General features: G+C 36.9%; 1 protein-coding gene across 3 annotated transcripts in view; it reads right to left on the bottom strand.

The window, feature by feature from the left end:
* Positions 1-15,489, bottom strand: part of CNOT6L (CCR4-NOT transcription complex subunit 6 like) — a 128,454-nt gene that overhangs the window by 55,652 nt on the left and 57,313 nt on the right. For all 3 annotated transcript variants that reach the window (XM_066233380.1, XM_066233378.1, XM_066233379.1), the window contains exon 5: positions 5,217-5,306. In XM_066233380.1, coding sequence (XP_066089477.1) covers positions 5,217-5,306 — 90 coding nt within the window. The remainder of the gene's footprint in view (positions 1-5,216; positions 5,307-15,489) is intronic.

Below are 15,489 nucleotides of genomic sequence, written 5' to 3'. Positions count from 1 at the left end.
AGAGATTGGGGAAATATAGCCTGAACCAACCAATGCCAAAAATTTGGGGTATCCCCGAGAAGCTTGAAACAAATTCTTCCTTCCCTGAACTTCCTAGAGAAAACCAAACCTGTGAACACCTTGATCCTGGATATCAGGTCAGGTCCCCATAATGATGAAAATTTTAAATGATATTTATAAATAAATTGTGCTTTGGGTCTAAGCCTGGACATCTGAGACATCAGCCTCACTCACTATAAAACCAGACTGTTTTCAGATGATTACATCATGGGCGGCCAGAGCAGCCACCTGGATGAGCACAGGTGTTCTCTTTGTGGCCAAAGATGGAGGCTACATCAGTGCTCAGTACTAAAAAGGATGCACCACATATGCTATGTCTCTGATTCACAACCCTTCTAAGGTCCTAAATATCTTAATGTGTCTTGCTTTAATTCTATTCACCTAAAACTTAAAAGGTATTTCAAAGTGAGAAACAAATGAATAAATAAAAATAAAAAGAAACAGACTGAAATCATGGAACTGAAAAAATATAGTAAACAAAATAACAAAACTCACAGGAAGGGCACAATAATAAAGATTTAAAAAGATAAAATGATTGAATTTAAGAACCAACAGAATTTATTCAGTGTGAATAAAAAGAAAGTAAACTGAAAATAAAACTGAACAGAGCTTGAGGGTCCTGCGAGACTATCACAAAAGCTTTAAGATTCATTTCATTCGAGTCCTGAAGAAGAGGAGAAAGGACGTAGATTTAAACAGTATTCTTAAGAGATAATGACTAAAAATTCCCAAAGTTGGTAAATGGCAAATACCTACAAATTCAAGAAGGTATGCAAACTTCAAGTAGAATAAACCTGAACTAATCCACATCATGATACATTATAATTAAACTGCTAAAAACTAAAGACAAAGACTCAAAAACATCAGCGAAAAATAAGGAAACATGGTAGGCATCAATCACAAATTCTGTATTCAAAAAATTATCCTTCAGAAATCAAGGGGAGCCTGAGTAGGTGGTGGTGCAGTGGATAGAGCATCAGACTGGGACACAGAAGGTCCAGGTTCAAAATCCCGAGGTCACCAGCTTGAGTGCGGGCTCATCTGGTTTGAGCAAGGCTCACCAGCTTGAGCCCAAGGTCACTGGCTTGAGCAAGGAGTTACTTGGTCTGCTGAAGGCCCACGGTCAAGGCACATATGAGAAAGCAATCAATGAGCAACTAAGGTGCCGCAATAAAGAATGATGCTTCTCATCTCTCCCCCTTCTTGTCTGTCTGTCCCTATCTGTCCCTCTTTCTCTGTCACACACACAAAAAAAGGATTAAGGAAGACCTGTGCACTGAAAACTAGAAACTATTGATGACTCAGCTGGAGCTCCCCAGGTCTAGGCACATATGAGAAGCAATCAATGAACAACTAAAGTGTCGCAACAAAGAGTTATCAAGTTGATGCTTCTCATCTCTCTCCTTCCTGTCTCTTTCTCTGCCTCTCTCTCTCTCCCACACACATGCTAAAACAAAAAAACAAATTAAAAAACTACTTGGGTTTATTCCAAGAGTACACAAGTGGTATTACATGAAAATCAATGCATTTGCCAAATTAACAAAATAAAGAACAAAGACCAAAAAAGAAACCCAAAAACATTTTTTAAAAAAAGCAAAGGACAAAATTATACACTCAATAGAGAAAAGGCATTTGATAAAATTCAGTAATTATTCATATTAAAAAATAAAATACTCTGGGCCCTGGCTGGTTGGCTCAGCAGTACAGCATCAGCCTGGCATGTCGAAGTCCCGGGTTCTATTCCTGGTCAGGGCACATAAGAGAAGCATCGATCTGCTTCTCCACCCTTCCCCCTCTCCTTCATCTAACTCTCTCTTCCTCTCCCACAGCCAAGACTCCACTGGAGCAAAGTTGGCCCGAGCTGAGGATGGCCACCTCAGGTGCTAGAATGGTTCCAGCAGCAATGGAGCAACACTCCAGATGAGCAGAGCATCGCCCCTTGGTAGGCATGCCAGGTGGATCCCAGTCAGATGCATGTGGAAGTCTGTCTGACTGCCTCTCTGCTTCTAACTTTGGAAAAATACAAAATTTAAAAAATAAATAATAAAGAAACACTCTTAAGAAACTAGAAATAGAAAAAAACTTCTATAAGCTGATAAGTTATGTATATAAAAACTAGTAAGCATACTTAACCATAAATTATTAAAAGTTAATGAATTATTAAATTTGTCATGGATGCATACTATTACCACTTTTATTAGCATTTTACTGTTGGGAGTAGCAGTGCCCCAAGGCAAGAAAAATAAAAGATATATATAAAAATTAGAGAGTAAATAATAAGTTTCATTATTTGCAAATGATACTATTGTGTAAATTGAAATAAAAATACATTTTCATTACAAAGAGTTTAGCAAACTGCTGAATATGTACTTACCAAAGGCATTTAGCAAGTAGCAAGGTGGCTGAATATCAATAAATACACAAAACTCAACTGTATTCCATAAATCAATAATAACCATTAAGATTTATTTTTTAAAATACTGTAAGAACATGCAAAAAGTCAATACCTAGAATAAATGTAATAAAAAATACACAATACCATGGCACAGAAACCTAAAACTCAATATGAGAGAAATTAAAGAAGGCACAGCACTCTCTGTCTCTCCTCTCTCTCTCAGTCTCTCCCTCTCCTCTCTAAAATGAATAAATACAAAGTTAAAAAAAAAAAAGAAGGCACAATAAATGAAAGAATATTCTAGACTGTTAGATTAGAAGGCCCAGTATGGTAAACATGCCAATTCTTTCCAAAGTAACCTACAAATTCAACATATTCCCAATCAAAATCCTCACACTTTTGGGAGAGGAGAAATTTAAAACTCTGATTTAACAATTTTAATAAAAAATCAATGTAAAAGAAACATGGGGCCCAAATTAGCCAAGACTAGAATCAAATCAAGGAGGAAGATGTTATTTATGGGATCTTAAGATGTTTTATATATAGTTACTATGCAAAATATTGTTATACTGTCATAAGGACTAGTATAAGAGAATACAGAAACAGACCCATATATCATACATGTTACCAATATATGACAAAAATGGCACTAAAACCAGTAATGAAAGGACACTTTTAAATAAATAGCTCAAGATCAATCTAATTTATATATGGAAAAGTTATAAAAATTGACTTCTGTATTACACAGGCTTCAATGTCAGAAAGATTACAGCTTCAAATGTTGCAAGTAAAAAATGGGGTTTTTAGATAATAAGAGGAAAATACATTCATGAGCTTGAGGTAGGGAAAAATTCTTAAAGAGGACAAAAAAGCAGTATCGTAATACAAACTATCAACAAGTTTAAGTATGTTACTTTTTTCTGTTCATCAAGGACATATTAAGAGAGTAAGAAAGCAAACAAAATAATGGGGGAAGGTATTTATCACAAATAGACCAGAAATGGCTTTTATCTAAAACATAAAAAACCTGAAATTACAGACACCTCACACACATCCCATATGTTGGGATCAACCAGCTACATTTACAAACACAAGAGATATTTCATTTTAAACAAGAAGAAAATAACATATATATAATATGGATATAGCTTAATAACTGCCACATACTCTTAATTTCTTACTAAAAGGAACTCTCTAGTAAGTTTTTCTCTCTCTCATCAATCAACTTTTAGCCTTTTTAGACAAATACTTTTTTTTTTAAGTGAGAGGAGGAAAGATAGGCTCCTGTATGCACCCTAACCGGGATCCACCCAGCAACCACTATCTGGGACTGATGCTAGAATCAATTGAGCTAACCTCAGCACCTGAGGCTGATGCTCAGACCAACTGAGCTATCCTCAGTGCCCAGGGCCGACACTCAAACCAATCAAACCACTGGCTACAAGAGGAGGAGAGAGACAGAGAAAGAGAAAGGGGAGAGGGAGGGGAAGAACAGCAGATGGTCACTTCTTATGCTTGCCCTGATTGGGGATCAAACCTGGAATGTCCATATACTGGGCTGACACTCTATCCACTGAGCCAACTGCTCAGGCCTAGAAAAATACTTTTTAGATATTAATTTGGTTTTACCTAATTGTAAATCTTATTATTGTTTAAAATTTTGTAGATAAGTGTCTTCTATCATGGAGAGATTTATGGCCTCTATGGTAAAATGTAATTTCTCTAGCTGTTTCAAGATTCTATATTTTAGAAAGACATTATTCAAAAAAAATTAAATTTAGTAGCATTTCTATACACTTACCCATATTTTGAGTTCTTTTTCTTTTTACAGAGACAGAGAGAGAATCAGAGAGCGGGATAGATAGGGACAGACAGACAGGAATGAAGAGAGATGAGAAGCATCAATCATCAGTTTTTCGTTGAGACACCTTAGTTGTTCATTGATTGCTTCCTCATATGCGCCTTCAGCAGACCGAGTAACCCCTTGCTCAAGTCAGTGACCTTGGGTTCAAGCTGGTGAGCTTTGCTAAACCAGATGAGCCCACACTCAAGTTGGCGACCTCGGGGTCTCGAACCTGGGTCCTCCACATCCCAGTCCAACACTCTATTCACTGCGCCACTACCTGGTCAGGCTATTTTGAGTTCTTAACCAAAAATATTTTAAAGTCAAATACATAATAGCCTTCTTAGGTTAAAAAAAATCCATTTGAAATACAACTTGACTAGTCAGATAAATCTGGTGTTCTTAATTAAAATCCTGCTAGTAGAATTTTCACAAATGTATAGTGAATCAAACCAGTCATATTTCACTTATGAACATGAGCACAATGTGTTAGTTCTACATAATCTATATCAAATTCAAACTGGTAATTACATATCGTTGTGATTAAGACCAAGACAATCTTGAGTTCACAGCTCTTCATTAATTAGCGATGTTTACTTGAGTAAATTGTTAGTGGTGTTTACCTGGGTAAATTGCTTTATTCTCTGAATCTCAGAATTTGCCAATACAATGCCAGTAAAAATTCCTACCACTTAAATTCTCAGGGAAATAAATGACTAAAGCTCCTTATCTATTGCTTGATAAACAGAAATTAAACAGTATTAAAAAGAATGTCCCACTACCTTGGGATGTACTAATGGTAGACATTCCAACTATATAAGCACTTACAAAAACTGGTCAGATGCTCTCAAGTAACACATGACATTATTAGTTAACAGTACCATCAGTAGAGTTTACTGCTTTGTCATTAATAATTACCTGCAAGATTGTCAAGCATGAAGTTCAGTAGCTTTCGGGTTCCATCTGGGTCCTGGTATAAACTCACAATATCCTGTGATAAAGGATTGCCTAAAGCAGAAGACAAATATACAATCTGTAATGCTTACAATAGTAAGACCAATGTACAAATAAAAATAATATTCTGTTTTCCATAGTGAATTTTACTATATTTAATCTAAATATAACTTTAAAAAAATAATGTGAATTTAAAGAAATACTCTCTTTGCTAAGATATTCATAAATAAAAACTTTGAAGGTTATTTCTTTCCACATTTCACTATTTATACTATAACCCTATAATTTACATTTGTCAAAATCACATGAATACATACATATATAACTAATCATATAAATATTAATCTTTTCAATTCTAAAGTAATATCACAAGTTGGCACTTGAAGTAACCTTTATAGGTTCTACATTTGTCTTTGAAGAGAACATTTCTACTGAAAAAGCCCTTACGAGAAAGAATGAGTGAGATAAAAAGAGGGTCATTCTAGTTAGACCAGGGATCTCAAACTCGCGGCCCGCCGAACAATTTTGTGCGGCCTGCAGACTAATCCACAAAGTTCAAAATATTTTGGATAAAATTAAGTAAGCCTGTGGATTAGTCTGCAGGCCACACAAAATTGTTCAGCGGGCCGCGAGTTTGAGACCCCTGAGTTAGACTATTTATATTTCATATCAGAAAAGGAAGATATTCCATGTGAAAAAGAAAACCTGATTCCAAGATGAGTTAGTAAATGTGGAAGATTTTTTTTTATGATACTCATCAGGGAGTACACAAAGTTATCAAATACCAAAAATCAAACTATTGTTAACAGTCTATATAATCCCTTAAAAAATAAAGGAGGTATTTGTTAAGACAAGCATGCAACAACAGTCTGGAAAACAGATCTGAACAAAAAACAAAAAAATTCCAAAAATAATGGTTCTAACTATTAAAACAAACAATATATTCAATGCAATACCCACTCACCAACATAGCTAAAATTAAAAAATATTAACCACCAAAGTGTTAGAAAGAAATGTGAAGTACTTGGAATTCCCATAAACTTGCTCGTGAGAGTATAAAATGGTACAACTATGGTGAAAATCTGGCTGGCAGTTTCCGATTATCTTGAAAATAGGAAAATAACTGTTCTGAGATGACAAAAATGCTCTTATGTCCTGAGCTAGGTAGGCAGCAGTTACACATGTTTGTATACTTTTATCAAAATTAGTCAAGTTGCATACTTAGGAATAATTATAACTCAAAAAAAATACTAGGGGAAAAAACTATGATGAATAAGTAGGAAGATTATACACAGCTCAAAACAAAATTAGTGAACACAAAAAATAAAAAATTACTCAACAAAAGGCATCACTAAGAGTCAAAAGATGTAAAACATGAGATAGTAAAGTATGAGAATTAGAATAAGAAACCTTAATATACATTAGTTAGCACTCTAGAAAGAAAGAACGGGACTTTGGTTTCTAGTCCAACATCTAAAGAGCTTGAAAGCTGTCACTGCATTCTAACAAGGTCACAGGGCAAATGCTGCCCTAAACACAAACACGCAGATACAGAGATCACAGTCTGCTGGGAGAAGGCTGAAGAGGCCCAGAACTGGAACTAATATTAGTTTGAACACTATATCTGAGGGGACCCACACTTTCCTGAGTCCTACCATCCAGGAGCCCCACCAGGTTCTCACTATAAAGAATGGAGAAAAGTTGCCTCTTCTTGCAGGGGGAGTGGAATGTAATGTTCTCTTTAACAAGTCCTACCATAAGAAAAATATTTTATCAGAATATGATAAATTAAGGTTTTACCAAATCCTAACCAACCTAGAGTAAGCGAGAAACCCAACATTCTCCAGGCTGCCCTAGACTAATATAGATAAGGGTGAAACAAATCCAGACTCACAAAAACACTGAGACCTAATCATAGGACTACAGGACTCTATCTCTTCTTCCATACCTTACTAATTTATCAACAGAGCTCCTATATAAGAGGACTACAGCTAAAAGAACTAACTGCAACCCTTGGACCGTAAAGAGTCTCTAGGAAAATGCAAAGACAAAGAGGAGATAAAAACAAGGACACTAGAGGAAATTTTAGATTCTAACAGCTACTACAGTAAATAGCAAACACAACCTAACTCCAGGCCACAAAAAGAGATTAAAGAGAAAAGTGAAAAGAGGCAATGTTTAGAGAGGCAGAGGCTACAAACTTATAAAAATTCATTAAAAATAAAATAACTGTAAATGAAACACAATGACTAAATTTTATGAAAGGATTTCATTTTGTATCATACTGCAGTCTAAAGAATGCCAACAGAGAGCAGAAGATATTAATGCCAGATAGGGAAAAAGGACCAATAATTTCAAGTAAAAAAAAAAAAAAAATGAAAATGGCAACAAAATTCACTAGCAATGCCTGACCTGTGGTGGCGCAGTGGATAAGGCATCAACCTAGAAATGCTGAGGTCGCCGGTTCGAAACCCTGGGCTTGCCTGGTCAAGGCACATATGGGAGTTGATGCTTCCAGCTCCTCCCCACCTTCTCTGTCTCTCTCTCCTCTCTGTCTCTCTCTCTCTCCCTTTCTCTCTCCTCTCTAAAATGAATAAATAAATAAATTTAAATTCACTAGCAAAAACAGAAGCTAGAATATAGAGAATAGTATCTCCAAAGATTGCAGACGGCATTTGAGACTTTAACATTCCTCTACCTGTTATTGAGAGAAAAAGTGAACAGAAAATCAGTAAACATGAAAACCAAAATAACACTGTCAACCAACTTGATCTGATATTCACTAATATTTACCCCCAAAATAGAAAAATATACATTCTTTTCAAGGGCACATGAACATTCACCAAGGGAAACCATATTCTGGACCATAAAATAAACTGCAATATATTTAAAAGAAAATAATACAAAGCATACTAGCTTACGTTAACAAAATGAAACTAGAAATCAATGACAGATATTTGCAAAATCTCTATGTATTATGAAATTAAATATCACACTTCTAAATAATCCATGGGTCAAAAAAGAAATCACAAGGGAATATTTAAATGTTATAACTAAACTAATATAAAAACACATTATCAAAATTTGTAGGATGCAGCTAAATCTTCATTTAGAGCAGTGGTAGTCAACCTGGTCCCTACTGCCCACTACTTGTCGTTCCAGCTTTCATGGTAGGCGGTAGCAGAGCAACCAAAGTATAAATAAAAAGATAGATTTAACTATAGTAAGTTGTTTTTATAAAGATTTATTCTGCCAAACTTAGCAAAAATATGACATAAAGTACTTGGTAAGTAATTATTATTATATGCTTTAACTTGCTGTAACCCTGCTTTATAAATTTTATAAAGTAGGCCCTGGCCAGTTGGCTCAGTGGTAGAGCATTGGCCTGGCGTGCAGGAGTCTCAGGTTCAATTCCTGGCCAGGGCACACAGGAGAAGCGCCCATCTGCTTTTCCAGCCCTCCCCCTCTCCTTCCTCTCTATCTCTCTTCCCCTCCCACAGTCAAGGCTCCATTGGAGCAAAGTTGCCCCAGGCGCTGAGGATGGTTCTATGGCCTCTGCCTCAGGTGCTAGAATGGCTCTGGTTGCAACAGAGCAACGCCCCAGATGGGCAGAGCATCGCCCCCTGGTAGGCATGCCGGGTGATTCCCCGGTCGGGCGTATGCGGGAGTCTGTCTGACTGCCTCCCTGTTTCCAACTTCAGAAAAATACAAAAAAAAAATTTTTTATAAAGTTACCTCCCTACTTTATAAATCACCATTACTGTGGAACCGGTGGGCAGTTAGAAAATTTTACTACTGACAGAGATACAAAAGTGGGCGGTAGGTATAAAAAGGTTGACTACCCCTGGTTTAGAGGGAAATTTATAGCATTAGTTATATTTTAAAAAATCTAAAACCAATGATCCATATTAAAAACGTAAAATAATAAGAGCAAATGAAACCCAAAGAAACCAGAAGGATGAAACTAATAAAGAACAGATAAAATTTAAAACAGAAAAACAAGAGATTACTACTGAATCCAGAACATGGTACTCTGAGAAAGAGGCATTAAATTGCTAAACCTATCTTTGACCAGAACAAAAAGACACAATCTATAAAAATATAAAGAATCAAAGAGAAAACAGCCCGTGTGACATTAGAAAGATTAAAAATATGTCCATAAATTCAACAACTTAGAAGAAATGAACTAATTTCTTGAAAGGTAGAATTACCATGGCTCACTCAAGAAGAAATGGAAAACTCCTGACCTGTGGTGGCGCAGTGGATAAAGCGTTGACCTGGAAATGCTGAGGTCGCCGGTTCGAAACCCTGGACTTGCCTGGTCAAGGCACATATGGGAGTTGATGCTTCCAGCTCCTCCCCACCTTCTCTCTGTCTCTCTCTCCTCTCTCTCTCCCTCTCTGTCTCTCTCTCTCCCTTTCTCTCTCATCTCTAAAATGAATTTAAAAAAAAAAAAAAGAAATGGAAAACTTGGCAAAAATAGCAAAGTAAGAAGCTCCAAAACTGTGCCCACGCCTCCGTAAAAGCAGTAACAACAATAAGAGCTAATAAAAATTGTCAGAATCAAAAACTTCAGAATTCTAGAAATTAACCAAATCACTGCGGCAACCCAGGCAGTATTTACTCAAGAAGAAAGACATTATGGGTAAGAACAGTGATTTGTGGAGTTTTAACTTCAGGTCCCTTCATTGGCCAAGGCAGCTCAAGAACTACTGGAGCACTCAAAATTAAGCTGAAACCTCTAAAAGTTTCATTTCCAAAGACTGGCCAATATCTGACCTGGATGGGGGTTCCTTAACACTTGCTTAGTGCTAAAAAAAAGACTTCTACCTGGAGAGGAGGGAAAGGTTTTAGAAGCATGTTTGAAGAAACCATTATGGGAAAATGTTTTAATTCTGTGGCCACTTGAAGTCATGGAAACTGAAGCAAACAAGAGACCATTCAAAAAACATAAAAGGAAAAGCTTGGTAATAAGATGTCAATAGGGACTTTGAAAAACTCTGACATATTCTCGGGAACCTAGAAGGCCATATATATATGGAGTATTATGTACATGCTTAAGAAAACCCTAAAAGCAGCCTAAACTCTCACCTCTGTTTGATCTTCAGCATATGCACAAATATAAAGTAAAGGCTAAGGCAATGTTATAAACTTCCTGGCTGAATATTCAAGGTGTGTCCCAAAACACACACAGAACCACATGGCCAAGAACTGAAGAATTATTGGTTCCAGCCAGGCATTTAAGGAAATTCATGAACACCAAACTGAATAAAGGCTTCAATGGCCATATATTATAAAGAATATAGACTTCAAAGAATTAGTTATAAAATCACTAAAGCCACAAATAACAAAGCAGCAATAACAAACAACACTGGGAAGAGAAGAGATTCTGATTTCTGATTTGTCACATTACTTAAAACGTCCAGTTCTTAACAAAAAAAATTACAAAGCATACAAAGAGTTAAAGTATGTCCCATACAGAGAGGACAATAAAAACTGTAGTAAAGACTTATTATAAAACTTTTTAAGTCCACTATTTTAATACATTCAAAGAGCTAGAGATATCATGTCTGATTACGAGAATAATGTCTCATCAAACAGAAAATATTAAAAAATATTAATTATAAAAAAATGAAATAAAAACTATGCCAATAAAAAGTACAATAAAAGGGCTCAAGAGCCTCAGCGAGCTGCTGTACAATGGAGAGGTCACCATACAGTATGGACAGGGGCTCCTTGGCCCCAGGTTGACATGGGGCTATTCAGCTTCATCTTCAGGCTGCATTCCTCCAGCAGGCCATAAATTATGGCCAAACCCTTCCTCCACAGTAAGGCAATGACCTCGGGTTTGGCGAAGAAAGGAATGCTCCTGAAGCACTGGAAGTTGGGCTCTAGGGTCCTCCTCACCAGATTCCAGTGATAGAAGAGGATCTTCTTTTCCATGGACTGGACCAGCAGATCATGATGAATGTTACTCAGCACCATTATGGCTTCAAGCAGATAAAAGATGAGGTACTTTGACGTAACACATAGATAGCTCGAGTTCTTTCACAATTCATTTAGGATGGTGTCACCAGGGCCATTCAAATGACCCAAAAGTTCCTGTCCATGAGGTTTTGAAGAGACTCTTGGTGTCCATCCATGGCAAGGATTTTGGAGAACACAATGTCCTGAGTGTTCTTTGAGAACTGAACCCCTTTTATTGTCTGGGAGCCTCCTCTTGCAGGTGCTTAGAATATGGAGAAAAGGCTTCCTGTATTTTTTTTTATTTTTAAACTGAGATGAGGGGAGATAGTGTGACACTCTCCCGCGTGAGCCCCAAATGGGATCCACCTGGCAACCCCATCCGGGGCCAATGCTCAAGTACAGAGCTATTGTTAGTACTTAGGCTAACTGCATTCAGACCAAGTAAGCCAACCTCAGCACCCGAGTCCATGCTCAAACACATCCAGTCATAGGCTGTGCGAGGAGAAGAGGAAGAGAAGGGGGAGAGAAGCAGATGGCCATTTCTCCTGTGTGCCCTGACCAAAAATCAAACCCGGAATGTCCACAAAGCCGGGCTGATGCTCTATCCACTGAGCAACTGGCCAGGTAAAAGAAAAAAAATCTGTGAATTTAAGATGGATCAGTTGAGTTTATACAGTCTGAGGAACAGAAACAAAAAAAAGAATTAAAGAAAATGAACAGCCTGACCAGGCAGTGGTGCACTGGAACACAGAGGAGCCAGGTAGGAAACCTTAAGGTTGCCAGCTTAGTGCGGGCTCATCTGGTTTAAGCAAGGCTCACCAGCTTGAACCCAAGGTCACTGGCTTGAGCAAGGGGTCACTAGCTCTGCTATAGCCCCCTGGTCAAGGCACATATGAGAAAGCAATCAATGAACAACTAAGGTGCCACAAGGAAGAACTGATGCCTCTAATCTCTTTCCCTTCCTGTCTGTCTGTCCCTATCCGTCCCTCTCTCTGTCTCTGTGATCTATCAGATAACATTAAATGTACCAGCATAAACATAATGTCCCATAAGATGAAGAAAGAAAAGTACAGAAACACTTTTTTGAGAACACAGTGTCCAAAAGCATCCCAAATTTGAAGAAAACAATACTCCAAGCAAATAACATTTTTTTAAAAAGCAGATGTAGCAATACTCATATCTGATAATGCTGACTACAAGACAGAAAAAGTACTCAGAGACAAAAATGGTCATTTCATAATGATTAAGGGGACACTGAATCAAGAAGACATAACAATTCTTACTATATATGCACCAAACCAAGGAGCACCAAAATATATGACAGCTACTTATTGACCTAAAAACAAAAACTGACAAAATTACAATCATACTGGGAGACCTCAATACACCACTGACGGCTCTAGATCATTCGTCCAAACAGAAAATCAATAAAGATATATTAGCCTTAAACAAAACACTAGAGCACCTGGATATGATAGACATCTACAGGACATTTCATCCCAAAGCAACAGAGTATACATTTTTTTCTAGTGTACATGGAACATTCTCAAGAATTGACCATATGTTGGTCCACAAAAATAACATCAGCAAATTCAGAAAAATCAAAATTGTACCAAGCATATTTTCTGATCATAAAGACTTGAAACTAGAATTCAACTGTAAAAATGAGGGGGAAAAAACCCACAAAAACATGGAAACTAAAGAACATACTTTTAAAAAATGAATGGGTCAAAAAGAAATAAGCACAGAGATCAAAAGATATATACAGACAAATGAAAATGACAATACGACATATCAGAATCTCTGGGATGCAGCAAAAGCAGGAATAAGAGGGAAGTTCATATCACTTCAGCCCTATATGAACAAACAAGAGAAAGCCCAAGTAAACACCACTTAACTTCACACCTTGAGGAACTAGAAAAAGAAAAACAAAGACAACCCAAAACCAGCCTAAGAAAGGAAATAATAAAAATCAGAGCAGAAATAGCCTTGGCCGGTTGGCTCAGTGGTAGAGCATCAGCCTGGCGTGCAGGAGTCCCGGGTTCAATTCCCATCCAGGGCACACAGGAGAGCGCCCATCTGCTTCTCCACCCCTCCTCCCCCTTTCCTTCCTCTCTGTCTCTCTCTTCCCCTCCCACAGCCAAGGCTCCATTGGAGCAAAGTTGGCCGGGCACTGAGGATGGTTCTATGGCCTCTGCCTCAGGAGCTAGAATGGCCCTGGTTGCAACAGAGCACCACTCCAGATGGGCAGAGCATTGCCCCCTGGAGGGCATGCCGGGTGGATCCCGGTCGGGCGCATGCGGGAGCCTGTCTGACTGCCTCCCCGTTTCCAACTTCAGAAAAATAAAAAAAATTTAAAAAATCAGAGCAGAAATAAATGAAATAGAGAACAGAAAAACCATAGAAAAAGTTAATAAAACAAGGAGCTGGTTCTTTGAAAAAAATCAACAAAATTGACAAACCTTTGGCAAGACTCACCAAGGAAAAAAGAGAAAGGACTCACATAAACAAAATCCAAAATGAAAGAGGAGAAATCACCACAGATATCATAGATATACAAAGAATTATTGTAGAATACTACAAAAAACTATATGCCACTAAATTCAACAATCTAGAAGAAATAGATAAATTCCTAGAACAATACAGCCTTCCTAGACTGAGTCAAGAAGAAGCAGAAAGCCTAAACAGATCAATTAGCAGGTAAGAAATAGAAAAAAACTATTAAAAATCTCCCCAAAAATAAAAGTCCAGGGCCAGACGACTGTACTAGCGAATTCTATCAAACATTCAAAGAAGACTTGGTTCCTATTGTACTCAAAGTCTTCCAAAAAACTGAAGAAGAAGCAATACTTCCAAACACATTTTATGAGGCCAACATAACCCTCATTCCGAAACCTGGCAAGGACGACACAAAAAAAGAAAACTACAGACCAATGTCTCTAATGAATACAGATACTAAAATACTAAACAAAATACTAGCAAATGGAATACAACAACATATTAAAAAAATAATACATCATGATCAAGTGGGATTCATCCCAGAATCTTAAGGATGGTTCAACATATGTAAAACGGTTAATGTAATACACCATTATAAAAAAAAACAAAGAATAAAAACCACATGATCTTATCAATAGACGCAGAAAAGGCATTCGATAAAATAAAACACAACTTTATGTTTAAGACACTCAACAAAATGGATATAGAAGGAAAATATCTCAACATGATAAAGGCCATATATGATAAACCATCAGCTAACATCATATTAAATGGCATAAAACTGAAGGCTATTCCCCTTAAACCAAGAACAAGACATGGTTGTCCACTCTCTCCACTCTTATTTAACATGGTGCTGGAAGTTCTAGCCAGAGCAATCAGACAAGATAAAGATAATAAAAGGCATCCATATTGGAAAAGAAGAAGTAAAGGTATCACTTTTTGCAAATGATATTATCCTGTACATCAAAAACCCTAAAGACTCCCCAAAAAGATTACTAGAAGCAATAAACCTATACAGTAAGGTTGCAAGATTCAAAATTAATATACAAAAGTCCATAGCCTTTTTATATGCCAACAATGAAACATTGGAAAACAAACTCAAAAAAATAATCCCCTTCATGATTGCAACAACAAAAATGAAATACCTAGAAATAAACATAACAGAATGTAAAGGACCTATATCATAAAAACTACAAAGCATTGTTAAGGGAAATCGAAAAAGATACAATGAAATGGAAAAATATTCCTTGTTCTTGGATAGGAAGAATAAATATAATCGAAATGGCCATATTACCTAAAGCAATATACAAATTTAATGCAATTCCTATCAAAATTCCAATGACATTTTTTAAAGAAATGGAACAAAAACTCATCGGATTTATATGGAACCATAAAAATCCCCGAATAGCCAAAGCAATCCTAAGGAAAAAGAACAAAGCTGGGGGCATTATAATACCTGACTTCAAACTACATTATAGAGCCACGACAATCAAAACAGCATGGTATTGGCAGAAAAACAGACACTCAGACCAATGGAACAGAATAAAGTCCAGAAATAAAACCACATATATATGATCAAATAATTTTCAATAAAGGGGCCAACAACATGCAATGGAGAAAAGAAAGCCTCTTCAACAAATGGTGCTGGGAAAACTGGAAAGCCACATGCAAAAGAATGAAACTCGACTACAGTTTGTCCCCTTGTACTAAAATTAATTCAAAATGGATCAAAGACCTAAATATAAGACCTGAAAAAATAAAGTACATAGAA

Source organism: Saccopteryx bilineata, chromosome 5, assembly GCF_036850765.1.
Source record: "Saccopteryx bilineata isolate mSacBil1 chromosome 5, mSacBil1_pri_phased_curated, whole genome shotgun sequence".
Classification (NCBI taxonomy): Eukaryota; Metazoa; Chordata; class Mammalia; order Chiroptera; family Emballonuridae; genus Saccopteryx; species Saccopteryx bilineata.
This window is presented reverse-complemented; position numbering and strand designations above follow the sequence as displayed.